At 41.1% G+C, this 14,481-nt stretch overlaps 1 protein-coding gene across 4 annotated transcripts in view; it reads right to left on the bottom strand.

The window, feature by feature from the left end:
• The window catches only part of itsn2a (intersectin 2a), a 40,989-nt gene that overhangs the window by 10,177 nt on the left and 16,331 nt on the right, over nucleotides 1-14,481 (bottom strand). For 3 of the 4 annotated variants that reach the window (XM_030721423.1, XM_030721422.1, XM_030721421.1), the window contains exons 5-26: nucleotides 14,194-14,369; nucleotides 13,863-14,078; nucleotides 12,005-12,098; nucleotides 9,657-9,799; nucleotides 9,322-9,385; nucleotides 8,603-8,740; nucleotides 8,415-8,521; nucleotides 8,063-8,325; nucleotides 7,838-7,987; nucleotides 7,612-7,752; nucleotides 7,405-7,492; nucleotides 7,173-7,312; nucleotides 5,948-6,028; nucleotides 5,236-5,375; nucleotides 4,756-5,158; nucleotides 3,605-3,774; nucleotides 3,335-3,395; nucleotides 1,638-1,870; nucleotides 1,519-1,559; nucleotides 1,251-1,420; nucleotides 1,108-1,141; nucleotides 887-1,008 (exon numbers count right to left, since the gene is read on the bottom strand). In XM_030721423.1, the coding sequence (XP_030577283.1) occupies nucleotides 887-1,008; nucleotides 1,108-1,141; nucleotides 1,251-1,420; nucleotides 1,519-1,559; nucleotides 1,638-1,870; nucleotides 3,335-3,395; nucleotides 3,605-3,774; nucleotides 4,756-5,158; nucleotides 5,236-5,375; nucleotides 5,948-6,028; nucleotides 7,173-7,312; nucleotides 7,405-7,492; nucleotides 7,612-7,752; nucleotides 7,838-7,987; nucleotides 8,063-8,325; nucleotides 8,415-8,521; nucleotides 8,603-8,740; nucleotides 9,322-9,385; nucleotides 9,657-9,799; nucleotides 12,005-12,098; nucleotides 13,863-14,078; nucleotides 14,194-14,369 (3,175 nt within the window). The remainder of the gene's footprint in view (nucleotides 1-886; nucleotides 1,009-1,107; nucleotides 1,142-1,250; nucleotides 1,421-1,518; nucleotides 1,560-1,637; nucleotides 1,871-3,334; nucleotides 3,396-3,604; nucleotides 3,775-4,755; nucleotides 5,159-5,235; nucleotides 5,376-5,947; nucleotides 6,029-7,172; nucleotides 7,313-7,404; nucleotides 7,493-7,611; nucleotides 7,753-7,837; nucleotides 7,988-8,062; nucleotides 8,326-8,414; nucleotides 8,522-8,602; nucleotides 8,741-9,321; nucleotides 9,386-9,656; nucleotides 9,800-12,004; nucleotides 12,099-13,862; nucleotides 14,079-14,193; nucleotides 14,370-14,481) is intronic. The other variant, XM_030721424.1, reaches the window with a different exon arrangement.

Genomic DNA, 14,481 nt, shown 5'->3' with positions numbered 1-14,481 from the left:
CAGCACTGTTAATACTCCTGTAACCTTCCTGCCCACCCCTCATCGGCTCTCCGCTGGTCTGACACGTCAACAGATCCTAACTCATCTACAAGATTTGCTGTGTTATAGTGAAATGAACTTCTGTACATGCTCCTACTTCCTGACCTTCCTGACAGGCAGCACTGTTAATTCTCCTGTAACCTCTCATCAGCTCTTCACTGATTGGACACGTCAGTACCTGCTCCTGCTTGCCATATACTCATGATGGATTAAAACAAACAAGTAAGTAACACTCACTGTACTTTCCATTTTAACTTAATTTGTTGTTTTTCCCATTTGTTGAATTTGTTAAAAACGTCCATAACAGGTTTCTAAAACTAGTTATAATGCCTTCATTTTTCTTGCTTTCTCGATCTATTCAAACCCTAAAGATATTCAACTTGCTCTCACTGAAGACCGAACAAATCTCAGATTCTGATCTGAAAGACTGAAAGCAAAGAATGTGGGCATTTTCCCTTATAGGACCGCCTTAATATTTAAGGGAAGCTCCACATAGCTGCACTTTAATTTCTTTCATGATCAATCTGATTCCCGTCTAATGGCAACAAGTTTTTATTAATAAAACTTAATAATCCAGCATATCACGTTAAAATGTTCTAAGTACCTTTCACACAGAGGCAGAAATGTGTCATTTGTGAATGGAAAGTGGATTTTAGACAATGATGACTCATTAATTGTGCTTGCACAGTGCTCTGTGGTCCAATTGACCTTCTGCACTTACAGCCAAAGTAAAAACTTTCTAGCTGAAATTATAATGTTTCAACAGTATCCTTTTATCCTTGGGTGTTTAAAAAAAAAAGAAAAAGACTGCTGTTATAGAGCCCCCCCGAAGACTCTGGTGGCTTACTTGCAGTTCTCCGAGCCACCAGCTGGTGGAGTTCTTGGCCAGGACCACAATCAGTTGCCCCGGAGACAGACGAAGCTGATGCATCATCGGGGCTGCAATGGTGGCAACAGCCTGTGCAATCTCTTTTGACAAACCAGAAATGGCCAACAATGAATTCAGATAATCTAAATGTCAAGAGCATAACAGAATTAATCAGCAAATACCGATTAATTTATTCTCACCGGGTTTCTTGGTTGGAGCTCCAAGTCTTGATGCCTAAATAAGAATTAAAAAAAAGTTCATAAATGTAATGTAAAGCTTCCAAATTTGGGTTAGAAATAGCTTCTTTTTTTTTTTTTTTTAACATGAACTCAGCTTGACTCACCTCTGGCAGTTCTACAGGTCGGACATAGTTGGAAGGGAACAGCCCTGTCTGGTCCCCGATGCATCCTCGCCACCACTCTCCTTCTTTCTCCATCACCAAAACAACATCCCCCTCAACAAACGTCAAGTCCCCCACCTCTGGGCTCTCATATGTATATAAGGCCACATACTCTGGTAAGGACAATAGTACCAGTTAGGAAACCATCACTGAGAAAGCTGTGCACAAGTTTAACTAGACATGCTATTTTCCACAGATAAACTACACTTACCTTCTAGCTGAACAGAATCAGGTGTGTCCAGTGCATCCACACTATGATGGGAAAACACATAGTGAAATAAGTCTTAATCAATAAAGGTTTCACACAAAAACAGATGTGTGTCTTCATACTCTGCATTGCCAGCCGTCTCCAAAGCGACGTAACTTTTGGGGAACCATCCCCGCGTCCCGTTGAGCTGCCCCAGCCACCAGTCGTCCCTCTGCTGCAGCACCGTGATGATGTCGCCCTGTGAGAAGCTGAGCAGCGTGGTGACGACGTCTCCCGATCCGTCTGAAAGGTTGAAGTGAGTTTCTGACGTGGCTGACCACGAAGAGACGGCTCGAGCGAGCAGAGGAACGGAGGACTGAGGAGTATGTTTAGAAGAGCAGCAATCTGTCACCATCAGCACCAACAGTTTGACCAAAGAAATCAATCACTAGTTGGCCCCCCACCCCCACCTCACCTCGCACTTCCAACATAGCTAATTTCACCTTTGGACCATGGGACATGACCTACAAACACTAGAACTACTAACACAAATGTTATCAAATAGGAGACAGACATCTGTAAATGTGTGTGGGACCCACAGAGAGACATTGGGGAAAAGCTATAAATATACAGCCATGCTGCTTCTGAAAATGTGTGTTGATGTCAGCAGACCTATTTCTGATCATGCCAAAGCCAGTTCACAGTCAAGCTATACACTACTACAACCCCACACATCATAGCCCAGATACACTAAGAAGGAAAACATGTAAATGAAATGGTCTACGGAGCTTTTTCAGTAACACAGTCATGATTATTTAGCCACACAATGAGTGTGGTCTTCTGTTGAATCAACCAGCGACTATAAGGTGGATGTGCCCCTCTGAGGTTCATCTATTTCAACCATATTTATCTCTGTTCTTGTCAACATTTTGATTTGTCCAGTTCTGTAGTTTATGACCAGATACTTATTAAAAAAAAAAAAAATACTCCCCCATTTCCAGAGGCTTAAAAGTAACTGAACAAACTAACATCAATTTGAATATAAGGCTTGATTTTCATTCAGTTCAGTTGCTGCTTATTTGTGGGTCTCTCTGCCTTCAGTTTTGTCTTTGGTAATTGAAAAACATGCTCTAGGTTGCTTTTGAAATATACGTTGGGTTATTATCCATTTGCAATGTGAAGCTCTGTCCAATCAGTTCTGCAGCATTTTGCTGAACCTGTACACTTTAGAATTGATCCTGCTACTCCTATCAGCAGTCACATTATCAATAAACAGTAATGGCTGAATGTTTTTCAGAGCTGCGCGGGCTCTTTTAGATGTTGTCTGACACTCTAATCTGGTCTTCTTTTTCTTGAGTGTAATCAGTGGTTTGCATTTCGTATCTAAAATTCAACACTCTGAATCAACTTTATTGGTCATTTGTCACGAAATAACAAGATAACAGGCTTCAGCTGGCCAGCTGCTTCAGTCAATTGTCAAATTATTTTTGAGCCTCAGAAACTGGGGGACAGTCTATAAAATGTAATTCCTAAACAGTTCATGGAATAATCTTTGCAAAACCGCTGAAGTCTGTACTTCATATAAATACACTGTGGTGGTGTACTGAGACAAAACTACAAAAACTGTATTTTTGTCTAACAAATTATGGCTCTAACTGTAGCTTTGCTAACATGCTAAACTAACAAAATATTGTTCATAAAAATTTTCCAGAAAAGTACAGATGATTTCTAAAGTGAGACAGAAACAAAACAGGTTTCGTTTTTGTTGCTAAAGCAGGTCACTGGATCGTCTACCTGTCCATTATAAAAGAAATAAAAGTAAACAACAGTCAAACTTTACCTGTGAAGCATCAGACTGAGCAGGAACAGGGCTGTCACCTTTTTCCTCCACATCTGGGTCTCTGGATATAACAAGAGGGGCAAACCATTAGGGAAGGATCCAAGAAAAGAACAAAAACAACCTGACAGTGCTATGGGATAAATTATGACACCCAAGGTGACTGTTAAGCACTAGCAGTCAGCAAAGAAAAAAAAAAGCCCCAGACTGTTCTATCTTTAGCTCAGAAAAGATTAGAAATAATCTCATTCTGCTCCTCCTGTTTTATGTTACCTTGTGTTTAGTGGCGGTGGCAGGCAGGACATTTTTCCAGGTGAAGAGGGGTCGGTGTGAGTCGAGGACGGGGTCAGACATTTCTCGGCGTAACTCTGGGGGAACCAGCCCCTGTTTCCGCGGTAACTTCCGCACAACCAGCCAGGCTCTCCGACCGTGTGCTCATCCACCTGCATCGTGGAAAACTCAGTTCACTCACAGTCGGTCATACATAACGAGGGGACTAAGATAAACATTTTTGTTTTCCTGCTGCAGTAATCAGGAGCAATTATGACTGCACAGCAACAACACAATTAGTATGTTTAGGCACCCATCACACATGCACATATCAAGGTAATTTAGTGACGTGTTTTTTTTGCTTTTGTTAAACTAACTCTTTGCTGCAGCAGTGTTTGCGTGTTCTCTCTGGGCACTCCGGCTTCCAAAGTCCAAAGACATACGTGGGTTCAGGTTAGCTGGTGAGTCTAAATTGATCGTAGGTATGAATGGTTGTCTGTGTTATCCCTGTGACAGAGCCCTGCCTCTCCATAGCTGACAGCCATTTGACTCCCAACCCCACCCCTGAATTGGGAAGAAGAATAGATGGATGGATTATTAACCAATCCAATGGTGAAACTCTTTCTGTATGGAGCTCTATCTTTTTATGCTATTTACTTGCTTCTTCTGCAAACCAAGCGGCAATTTGCCCCAAAAATTAGGTCAATGCCAAAGTGCCAAAAAAATTGCACTTTCTCCAATGTCCACTTGAAGCTGGCTCCAAAATGAGTCAATCTCCAATTCTGGAACAGGAATAAACATGCTGACAACTTTGGATGGAATTTATTTTTCTTTGGAGACTTTCTCCCTCCTAACAACTGTACACAAATGGATGTTTTTAGGATTAAATCTGGAATCGTGGCTGCTTTGACTGTCAAATATGCCAAAACTGGCAGCTGTACTTGTCCATTTTTAATGGATTTTACTGGAATTATCTAACAAGTCTGACATTGAGCCAAAATGCAAATGGATGTGGTCCCAAAAACTCATAAAAACACATTAAAAATGAAATGATAATTAACAGCAACAAGATTTTGAGGAATACTAAAAAATATATTTAAAAAAAAAAAAGATACATATTTTGTGTGTTTACAGTATGAGTGTGTGCTTTGTACCTCTATGAGACAGTCTGCGTCTATACTCAGCTCATCTGCATTGCGAGCAACAAAGGAGTACAGGGCTCTGTATGTGGTTAGCTTGGTTGCCGGCTGCTGTCCTTTTTCCTGCTCTTCCTTCCTCCTCTTCTCCTCCTCCACCTCTTTCCGTCTCCTCTCTTCTGCGTCCCTCCTCTTCTTCTCCGCCTCCTCCTCCTCTCTCCTTCTTCTCTCCTCTTCTTGTGCTTTCTCCTGAGCTGCTCGGAGGCGAGCCTGTGCCTCTCTCTTCTCCTCCTCCTCTTCCCTCTGTTTGGCACGCTGCTCCTCCAGAAGTCTCCTCTGCCGTGCCTCCTCTTCCTCCCTCTCCCTCCTCTCTTGTTCCCTCCGCTCCTGCTCTCTCTTTTCTTGCTCTAGCTTTGCCAGTCTGTGGGAAGTAAATGCAACTTAATAAAGCCATATTAAGCGTAAATAAATGTAATACAGACAAACCCCCAGATTCACCTGGTGGCCTCTTCTTCCTCCTTCCTCCTCCTTTCTCTCTCCTCCTCCCTGCGTCTCTGGAGTTCCCTCAGTTTCTCCTCTTTGACTCGGTGCAGGTCGTCCAGAACGGCCTGCTGCCTCACCTGTTTCTCCCTCAGCTCCTGATGGCATCACAGAATGTGCAGCACAAGGAGACGTATAAATAAGTCTAAAACCTTTGTTATTATCAGCACTAAATGTCTGAAAGAACCACAACACAGCTTCTGCACACAATGCACTTAATAGGATTTTAGCATTAAGAATGGAGAATGTAGCATAGCAATGAAAAACCTTTTGGTATTTAGTACAGTGTCAACATTCACAGAAACAAGCAGAAATGCTGTGTGAGCTTATTATGTATGAACTCAGATCATTTTTTTCCTCTTTCTAACACACAAATTGTGCAGGTTAGGTATTCTGTGTGTGTGCGTTTTACCCTCAGGGTGCATCCTGTTTACACAGAAAACACGGACTAGAACAAATCCCATGGATAGAAACAACAGCGGAAAAAAGAAGGCATGGTACCAACAAAAACCTCCTTTTAAAAATGATTCAAAAGACTCGAAAAAAAAAAAGATGAGTGAACAGATTAAAATCATCGTGGGATGCAAAGAAAAGAAGATTTCAGATTGTTGCTTAAAGGAAACTGGAAAAAAAAAAAAAAAATTACAGAGTGGGAGAAAGCAGAGAAAACCTTGATGAGAAGGAAGAGCTGGCTGAGGCAGGCCAGCAGAGACAGAAGGCCTCGCAGGACACAGTCGTCCATATCCCCAAGCTATGGAAATAACAGTGTGATGACGGAGGGAGAGAAAACGATAGATGAGGAGAGTGAAGAGTAAAAAGTGTGGGCCACAAAGAAAAGGGATAGGGGAGGGGAAGGCACAGGCAGAGGAAAAAAAAAAAAAAACAACATCCAGGTAGCAGCGAGAAGAAGACAAAGAGAAAGAGAAAAAAGCAAGGGGTTACAAAGCTTTAAAAGCTGCTTAAGAAATAAACAGAGCAAGAGAAAGAGAGAGCAGGCTTTTCAGTGCTATAATTATTAGTATTAGTATCAGACTGACAATAGATTTTGAGAGGGCATCGTTCTTCACAGGCATTAAATTATCAGGATGTTTGCTATCAAATGTGTGCAAAAATTGTTCAGGTTTTCTTTGCCTGAGGGGTGAAACTCTAGAGCTACTGGGACCAGTTGAACAAGATTTCACAGCAAGTTCAAAACACCCTGTTTTTATTTAATATTAAACCAGAGCTGCACAACGGCCCCAAAACTGCAGGTCTTATAGTTTCCTTGTGCTTCATTAAATATCAGTGTAATCCATCTTAAAGCAATTTAACCTTATTTAGCTGCAATCTTATATTTACTATTATGAAACTGCCTAACCTCCTGCAAAAGTGTTGATACTAAATAATGTCGGGGTCTGAAAAACCTAACTGCGGCCTTAAAGTTTGTTTCATAAAGTGTTTCCTAAAATTTATGGGTGACACAAGAAGAAGAAGAAGAAGAAGAAGAAACAGCCTTTATTGTCCCACAGAGGGGAAATTTGGGTGTAACAGCAGCCGCAGTTATTATAAATATAAGTAAAAATATAATAATTCACACTATTAAGAAAAGAATATAAATATATATAAAATCAACAAACAAGATTAACCTTAATACTACTAATAATAACACTATATACAATGTACATGATGTGCCTGTGTGTTGAACCTTAACAGGCCGGACTATTTACAGTATATTATATATTATCCTACATTGTGTAGGTTATTGTGGTTTTTGTTGGGAGCAGTGATGATTATAAAGTCTTACAGCTGCTGGGAGGAAGGATCTACGGTAACGCTCCTTTGTGCGGATACAGCCAACTTTTTTCCTCCAATGTGCGACTTGAATGAGTCTGTAGTGGCCTAAACTGAACACTGACCTTAAGCTCCTTATTGTACTGCTCCATCTGGGTCAGTTTGTCTGTTGTTTCCCTTTCCAGGATGTCAAGCTGGTCCTTCAGCTTCCGGCAGTTCACACTCTTCTCTGTCACGGTCCCAGTCAGGCAGGTCAAAGTCACAGCTACAAAGATCAAAGGTCAGAGACACGTGAGACCATTGACCAGTGACTAATCTGATGTCTGTGTGAAGCGAGAGGACACATTTGTCACCCACATGGGAGCTTGTTGAGGCTGATGTTTCGCAGCTTCTCACACAGCCTCTGTTGTTCTGGGACCAGCTGTGAGAGCTTTCTCTGCCATTCCTGTGACAAACAAAGAGGACACATAAACAGAGCGTGTAATTCATTGAAACTGAAATTGGAATTATTAATGTGCAAAAAGATGACAGAGCAGAAACCACAGAAAACACATTTCTATGAACCTCAAACTCGAGCTGAAGTGCGTTAATCTCTGCAACGCGTGCGTCCCTCTTCTGATTGACGAGGTCCACCTCGGCCTTCTGAATCCGCCTCTTGCTCTGAGCGTCCCGGAGACGGTCTGAGATCTGTTTGTGCTTGTTGCCCTGTGAGACATTATGGCACATCCATGTTTTGATTAACACTGTAAATTTTAAGTATGAATATTTATCAGTGTTAATGTAACCTCACCACAGCCTCTAGCTCCAACTGCAGACTCTTCTTTTTAGCCCTGAGTCGAGAGATCTCTTCTTGCTCCCCCTCTTTCTTCCTGCCAAGCTCCTCTTTTTTCACACGCTCCCACTCTTCCCTCCGCTGGCGCTCCATCTCCTGTTTGGCTGTCTGAAATTATGAAGAAAGAAGGTTATCAGAGAAGACAATCAATCCTCTGTATCTCGTGACTGCTCCCACACTCACCTCCTGTCTCTCCAGCTCTCTCAGCCTCTCCTCCTCCCTTTGTCTCTCCATTTCTCTCTGCCTCTCCAGCCGCCTCTCCTCCTCTAGCCTCCTCCGATTCTCCAGCTCTCTGGCCTCCCTCTCCCTCCGTTCTTGAGCCTCCCTCTCCTCCCTCTCTCTCCTCTCCTTCTCCTTCTTCTGTTCCTCCTCCAGAGCTAGACGTCGTTTCTCCAGCTCTGCACTTCCTCTCGCAAAGTTCTCCTTCAGCTTGTCTTCAAAGGACACTAAAAGAGGGGGAAAGAGAGAGGTATGTTGTGAGGGAAGATAGAGAACTTACAATGCAACAAAATATACATTAATCAGAAAGCCATACCACTGCTCTTGTTCTTTTGTGCAGGTTCCACCTCTGTTGTGTCTATTAAACAGGGAGTTATGTAGGGCCCCGTTCCATTAACAAGCTCACTGGACTTAATTCCTCCTCTGAAACAAAAACAAAAACAATATTTGTTCATTCATTTTTTTTTTTTTTTTATTTAAACTGTGTATGAATCTGTGTGTTACCTTAGAGAGGGAGGTACTAGGTCTTGCGGCAGTGTGAGCGGTAGAGGGCGGCCTGTCTTAGCCATGTCCACCAGGTGCATGGCCAAAATGAACTCATCAGCTCGCAGCTGGCCATCCTTATCCACATCTGCCAGGGTCCTGCAGACAAATCACACAGTACTGTATGTCAATAAGAACATCATGGTGAGAATATAATTAAGTTAGAGGTTTTTCACTTGAAGCATCCGTCTGCTGTTTCTGGCATTCGGACAGTAGTGGAAGAAAACCAAACCACTCGAGTTTGGAATTTTGGAATACAAATCAAGAGTACTGAGCTTAAAGAGATTCATCAGCTGATAAAGCTGAGGGCTGCAGATTGCATTCTTAATAATTTTTGGGGGGGTTCATTGTTGCAAATAAACTGTTTCACAAAATAAGCAATTTTCTTAGCTAAGTGCTGTCAGACATTACAGAAGGTCTTTCAAAAGTTTTCTTTGGTTTTCATTGGCTGCTTTTTCACTCATTTTTTAGTCACGTCCTTGTACCTGAAAACCTTCAAAGAAATGTTTTTTGTTTGTTTGCTTAAGCTTAAGCCTGTAAAAATAAATAAATAAGGGGGTTCAATAAAAAAGGTCCTCATTTTACCAAATTGTCCTTCCTCCAGTGGTCATAAATTGACACTGGTCCTCACTACAATAGCTAGACAAGAATATACACACACATCCACACATTGCACTCACCAGATGGTAGCTAGCTGAGTCTGCGTCAGATTTGATGCCATCAGTGCATTTCGAACCTGAGGTCCTGCAAAGTATAAGTTAGATCATATCAGAACAGCAAAGTGAACTCTTACAGCAACTGATGTGAATACGTTTTGTGTGCTTTCCAAGTTCTGTTCAGTGCAGTTAGGAGCAATTACAGGAGAACGTATGTGCATGTGTGCAAAAGTGAAACTGACCCAGAGTGTTCACTTTCAAACTCTGACGAGAGCACTCATATGGAGCCCAGTGGTCCTGAGAACTTTGTGTTTATTTATGTTAAAGTGTGTGTGTGTTTGCGTGTACACGGGACTTACCTGATAAGTAGCCGGTCATGAGCTTGTCTAGTGTGTTGAACTGCTGACGGTACTTGAGTCTTGAGGCCTGTGGAACGGCCCAATCACTTGCGCCCATCTTGGGAGAGTTACTGGCCAAAGATGTGGTGGAGGAAGAGTTTGAACTACGGAAAAAGAAAAGAAAGGTGTGTCTATACGTTAACATATCACCTAAAGGGAAATGAAAAAATAATATTATGCGGTCAGCTTTTTTCTTTCTCCCTAAACCACTAATTGCTCAGAGACTCCCCGGTGTTATTCCTCAGCTCTTAATTAACTGCAGAGGAAGCTGTGGCAAGCAGCTATGCAGACAATGACTCTCAGACAATGAAACAAGACAGCAACATACTCTCAGGTTATGCTAATCAGCCATTCAGGGTGGTGCGGTGGTGGAATTGTTAGCACTGTCGCCTCACAGCAAGAAAGTTGCTGGTTCAAACTGGGGCTGGGGGAGTTTCTATGTTTTCCCTGTGCCTGCATGGATTTCTCCCACTGTCCAAATACATGCATGTTAGGTAACTGTTGATTACAAATTAGCCGTGGATGTGAGGCAGATAAAGTGCTTAAAGTGTATAGAATGAACCACTATATAAATGTATGGTTAAATGTCGCTAGTACTCAGTAAGACTAGAAAAGTGCTGTATATAAATGCCAGTTAATAATTAATAAGTCTGCAAGAAGAGCACATGATAGTCTGGGTTAATGCTGTTCATTTGAGAAGAATGAGAGAACTTGCAACACTTCGTTCAGGTAAAAGAAGAAGTTTTAGGATGACAATGGGAGATGCCAAAACACTTTCTCTCTGTGTATATGTATGTTTGAGGAAGAATAGACCAGAAACCCCCCAAAATTACCATGCATCTATCATGATATTATGAATTCTAACAGCGAGAACTGAAAGGTTAAAGGAGCTGTGGGATTAACTTGTATTTAATGTACTTCTTGGTAGTCTGGTGCCCTTATTAATGCTTACCTTACCACCTACACCTGAGGTCAAAGCTTTTTGTGTGAGGCACTAAGCTATTCAAAACAATGAAATCAGATCCTGTTCGCATTCTTTTCCAAACCCACAAATAACACCATGAGGTGGACAAAGGATATTAGATACTCAAGAAGACTTGGCTGTGAGTGAAACTGTGAGTGAACCTTCCAAACCTTGGCAGATACAAAACAGAGCTGAAAGTTTGACTGGCACAGATGTAAAATGACAAACCCTCAAGTCAAGTCTTATATTTCATTTAAAATATGAGCTAAAATTCAATTTTGATTTAATTTTAGAAGTGATCAGGCCAAAAAAGCAAAGGAAAAAACACATCTATTCAGTGGGCACAAAACAACACACAATGACACAATAACAGTGAATTAATATGATGGACTAAATGTCCTTAAAAACAAAGTCACCAGCTAATAAAACACGTATTTCAAATGGTAGCAGCAAATCAACTGTTCTGATTTCTGGTAAAAAAAGGAACTTAATTAACATTCTGTTTGCCTCTTTTATTTTACTTAATATCTTAACCTGAGTAGGAATGACTGAAATGGGGACACAGTGGCTAATGGGAGCCATGTTTACAAAAATGTGGGGCACACATGTAGGGGCCAATCCACATTATGGTGGGGTTAGAGGAAGAACTTTGAAATCACAGTAGAGCAGTTTGTTCATTTTCTGTGGAAGATGAATATACAAAATTTTTGGAAAAAAAAAAAAAAAGAGACTCAGGTTGTTCAGAAAAATAGTCATGACTAATAAATCTTTGTATTATTCTTAATAGTTAAGATTTATAATGACCTCTCCCAATAAGAATGCTTTTGGATTCCTGTTCTCCGATGTGACTCTAAACAAGACAACTTCCTGCTATTGCCAAAAACCTCTGATTTCAAAATGTTTTTCCTGTTCACTCTGTTATCTCGGAGTTTCATCTCTGTTTGTGCTCTGATTCCCTTTCCTGCAAAAAATGCTGCTTCTTTGGAAGCGCTGAAATTATGGCATGACTGAATTTGACTGAGAGTGTTCAAACAAGCGTGTGTAGACCATAAAAGGAACATTTTAAAAAGACTAAACCCTACATGAAAGTGGTATAAATATTTTTAAATTTGTGTTTCAACTTGACTTCATTCATGTAGAATGCACATGCACAATTGTTCCACCACATCCCAAATGTGCTCTACTGGATTGAGATCTGGTGTCTGTGCAGAACATGTGAGTACAGTGAGCTCATTGTCATGTTCAAGAAACCAGTTTGAGATGATTTGAGCTTTGTGACATGGTGTGTTTTTAATCCCATTTTTATTACATACTAATAGTGTAATTTTCTTAGTAATAATCTCACCTGCTTGATCCCAGGTCGAGTAGAGAGTTGGCCTTCGACATGCCAGTGGATGGGGAGAATGCCATAGGAGAGGAGAAGCCAGAGAGAGGAAGTGCTGTAAATGAGGTTGGAAGCAGTTTGTTACTAGTAAAATCCCCATTTGACAAATTGACAACGATGTTTTAGTTTATACATGGAACTGTATACAGAGTGTGCATGTCCTTTCCTTTAATAGATCAATTTATGATATGCTGTGAACATGCAGAGTGCAGTTGCCCTTGGAAGGTATGCACATCTAATCTTATCTCCTCGTGCTTTACAGTCGCTGCACACAGAGCTCAAGCAGCAAGGTTATTGACATCTGGGTAAGAGATTGTGGTTGTCTGCAACCATGTGCTAAAGAGAGTCTCAAGAGCTGTGGCAGTGATATATTTTCATCAGCAGAGCGAGAGATAAAGACTGAGGAGAAACACCAAATAACAGGCTAATCTCACACACTCTTATTAGATTGCTCATTTCACAGCCAGAAATCGTACTTGAACAGACTGAGTAAGATTAAAGAGAACGGCCAGGGAACAGATGGAGGAGGTGAGAGATGAAGACAACAGACTGAGATATAAGAGAAATCCAAACAGAAGACACTGCTAATGTATATATAACATTGATTTTCCCACACTTGATATAAATGAACTTTTTAACTAAACTTCAGCAAAGACTGAGTGCATGAAAAGTGGCAGTGCTGCACCACATAGACATATATACAGATCTGCCCATAATAAATGCAAGGCAAATCATTTTAATATACCAGTATCAATTTGCACAAGCTATTTGTAAATGCTTTTGCTCCAAATTGTTAAATAAAAAAAATTTTCCTCTCCCTGCAGAAATGCTAAAAAAAAGCAAAAACTTCACATCACACACAACTAAGTCGTGTTAATGAAATATCTCAAACATTTATGTTGTGTTAACTAGGGTTAGGGTTAGCTGACAGGTGATTTTTTAAAATTTGGACAGAGCTGACTCCAAGTCCTTATACTAAGGTAAGTGAATCAGTGGTTTAAGCTGGTGGTTTTATTAATGGAGTTGCATCATTAAAAATGTCTTGGGTAGAGAAGATGTTAGTGGCATTTAAAGTTTTGCAGGGTGAAAAGCTGTCAAAGTGACAAAAGTAACAGATTTTAGGGGTCTGAGAAATATTTGAACTTAAACTGACCTAATACTTTGCAAATGCAGTTATTACTTAGTTTTAATATTATGCACACATAGTTGGGTGTGAAGCGCAATTTCTCAGCTTTCGGAAACTGTTTGAATTTTTCAGATAGGACAAACGTGGAATTACGGTAATTCAAAGTTCCTTTGATCAGCCAGCTCAGCGGCGATACGCTTGGTCTTAACTAGCTGTTCACGGCTAGTAGGGGCAGGTAACGGGTGCTTCAGCGGTGATCGCCCGGTGTTATAGGGTTAAGTAGATTTGAGGAATACATTCAAAGCTCTTCTTCGGACGTCGGCTTCCTTTTTTGTTCTGTTCTCTGTCCTTTTGTGACTGGCTGCTGGCTGCTAGTAGCAAAGTGCCCGAAGATACAATTTAAAATTGGTTCTTTGCTAAACTGCCAGTGCTGTGTAGGCAACACTAGACTACAAATAAGTGAAAAAGCAGCCAATGTCTCACACACACACACAGGATTCCTGTCTCTGTTGCTTTTTAACACACTACACACTCCTCCTTTTGTATTTCATCTTGCACTGATGTGTGCCAAGTAAAATTAAATGGCTCTGGAACATGACTCAACATCTTCAACCTATGCACACAGATTCATCACTGGTGCTAATCTATCCATCTGTTTTGATTTGCACAGAATGGTTCTACTGCAGAACCAACCTGCATTGTTAGCAACAAGTGGTGGAGTGAGGAGGGCGCCGTTGTGGAGCCCAGTGTTTCCAAGCGGAGTGATAAGGGGCAGAGTTGCTGGCATTGGCACCAGGGGTTGCACTGAGGGCATGGGGGGGTTAACTGGGATGGGTGTTAGGATGGGCATGGCTGACATAGCTGACATGGATGACACACCAATTGACAGGTTTGGCATAGAACCCATTCCTATAAGGAGGAAACACACAGGCAAACATTAAGTGATCATTGATTTCTTTTTAAATCAGTGGTTATTTCTTTTTCAAATACATAATTATCCCATTTTGAAATAAAATTCTTCTACCAAATCGTGCTGAAGAAGGGATGGTTGAACCACAATTGGTAACAGGAGGCTGCTTCATGATGACTGGCAAGGTGGAGGGCACATTATGTCCTTGAAGTTTAAGTTTGATGAGCTTCATAGCAATGGAAAACTCCAGTTTGTCCATTTTCCCATCGCTTTCCATGTCGGCTAGGTTCCTAAAGGAGGGAAAGAAGAAAATCTGGAATATACCATGATCCATGTGTAGCAAAGTGTACATTCCCTTTTTTCCTCTTCATTGAAACAAAAGAAAAATCACTAGGGACAAGA

This window comes from Archocentrus centrarchus, chromosome 24 (assembly GCF_007364275.1).
Source record: "Archocentrus centrarchus isolate MPI-CPG fArcCen1 chromosome 24, fArcCen1, whole genome shotgun sequence".
Taxonomy (NCBI): Eukaryota; Metazoa; Chordata; class Actinopteri; order Cichliformes; family Cichlidae; genus Archocentrus; species Archocentrus centrarchus.
The sequence above is the reverse complement of the archived record's forward strand: the minus strand, read 5'-3'. Positions and strand labels throughout refer to the sequence as shown.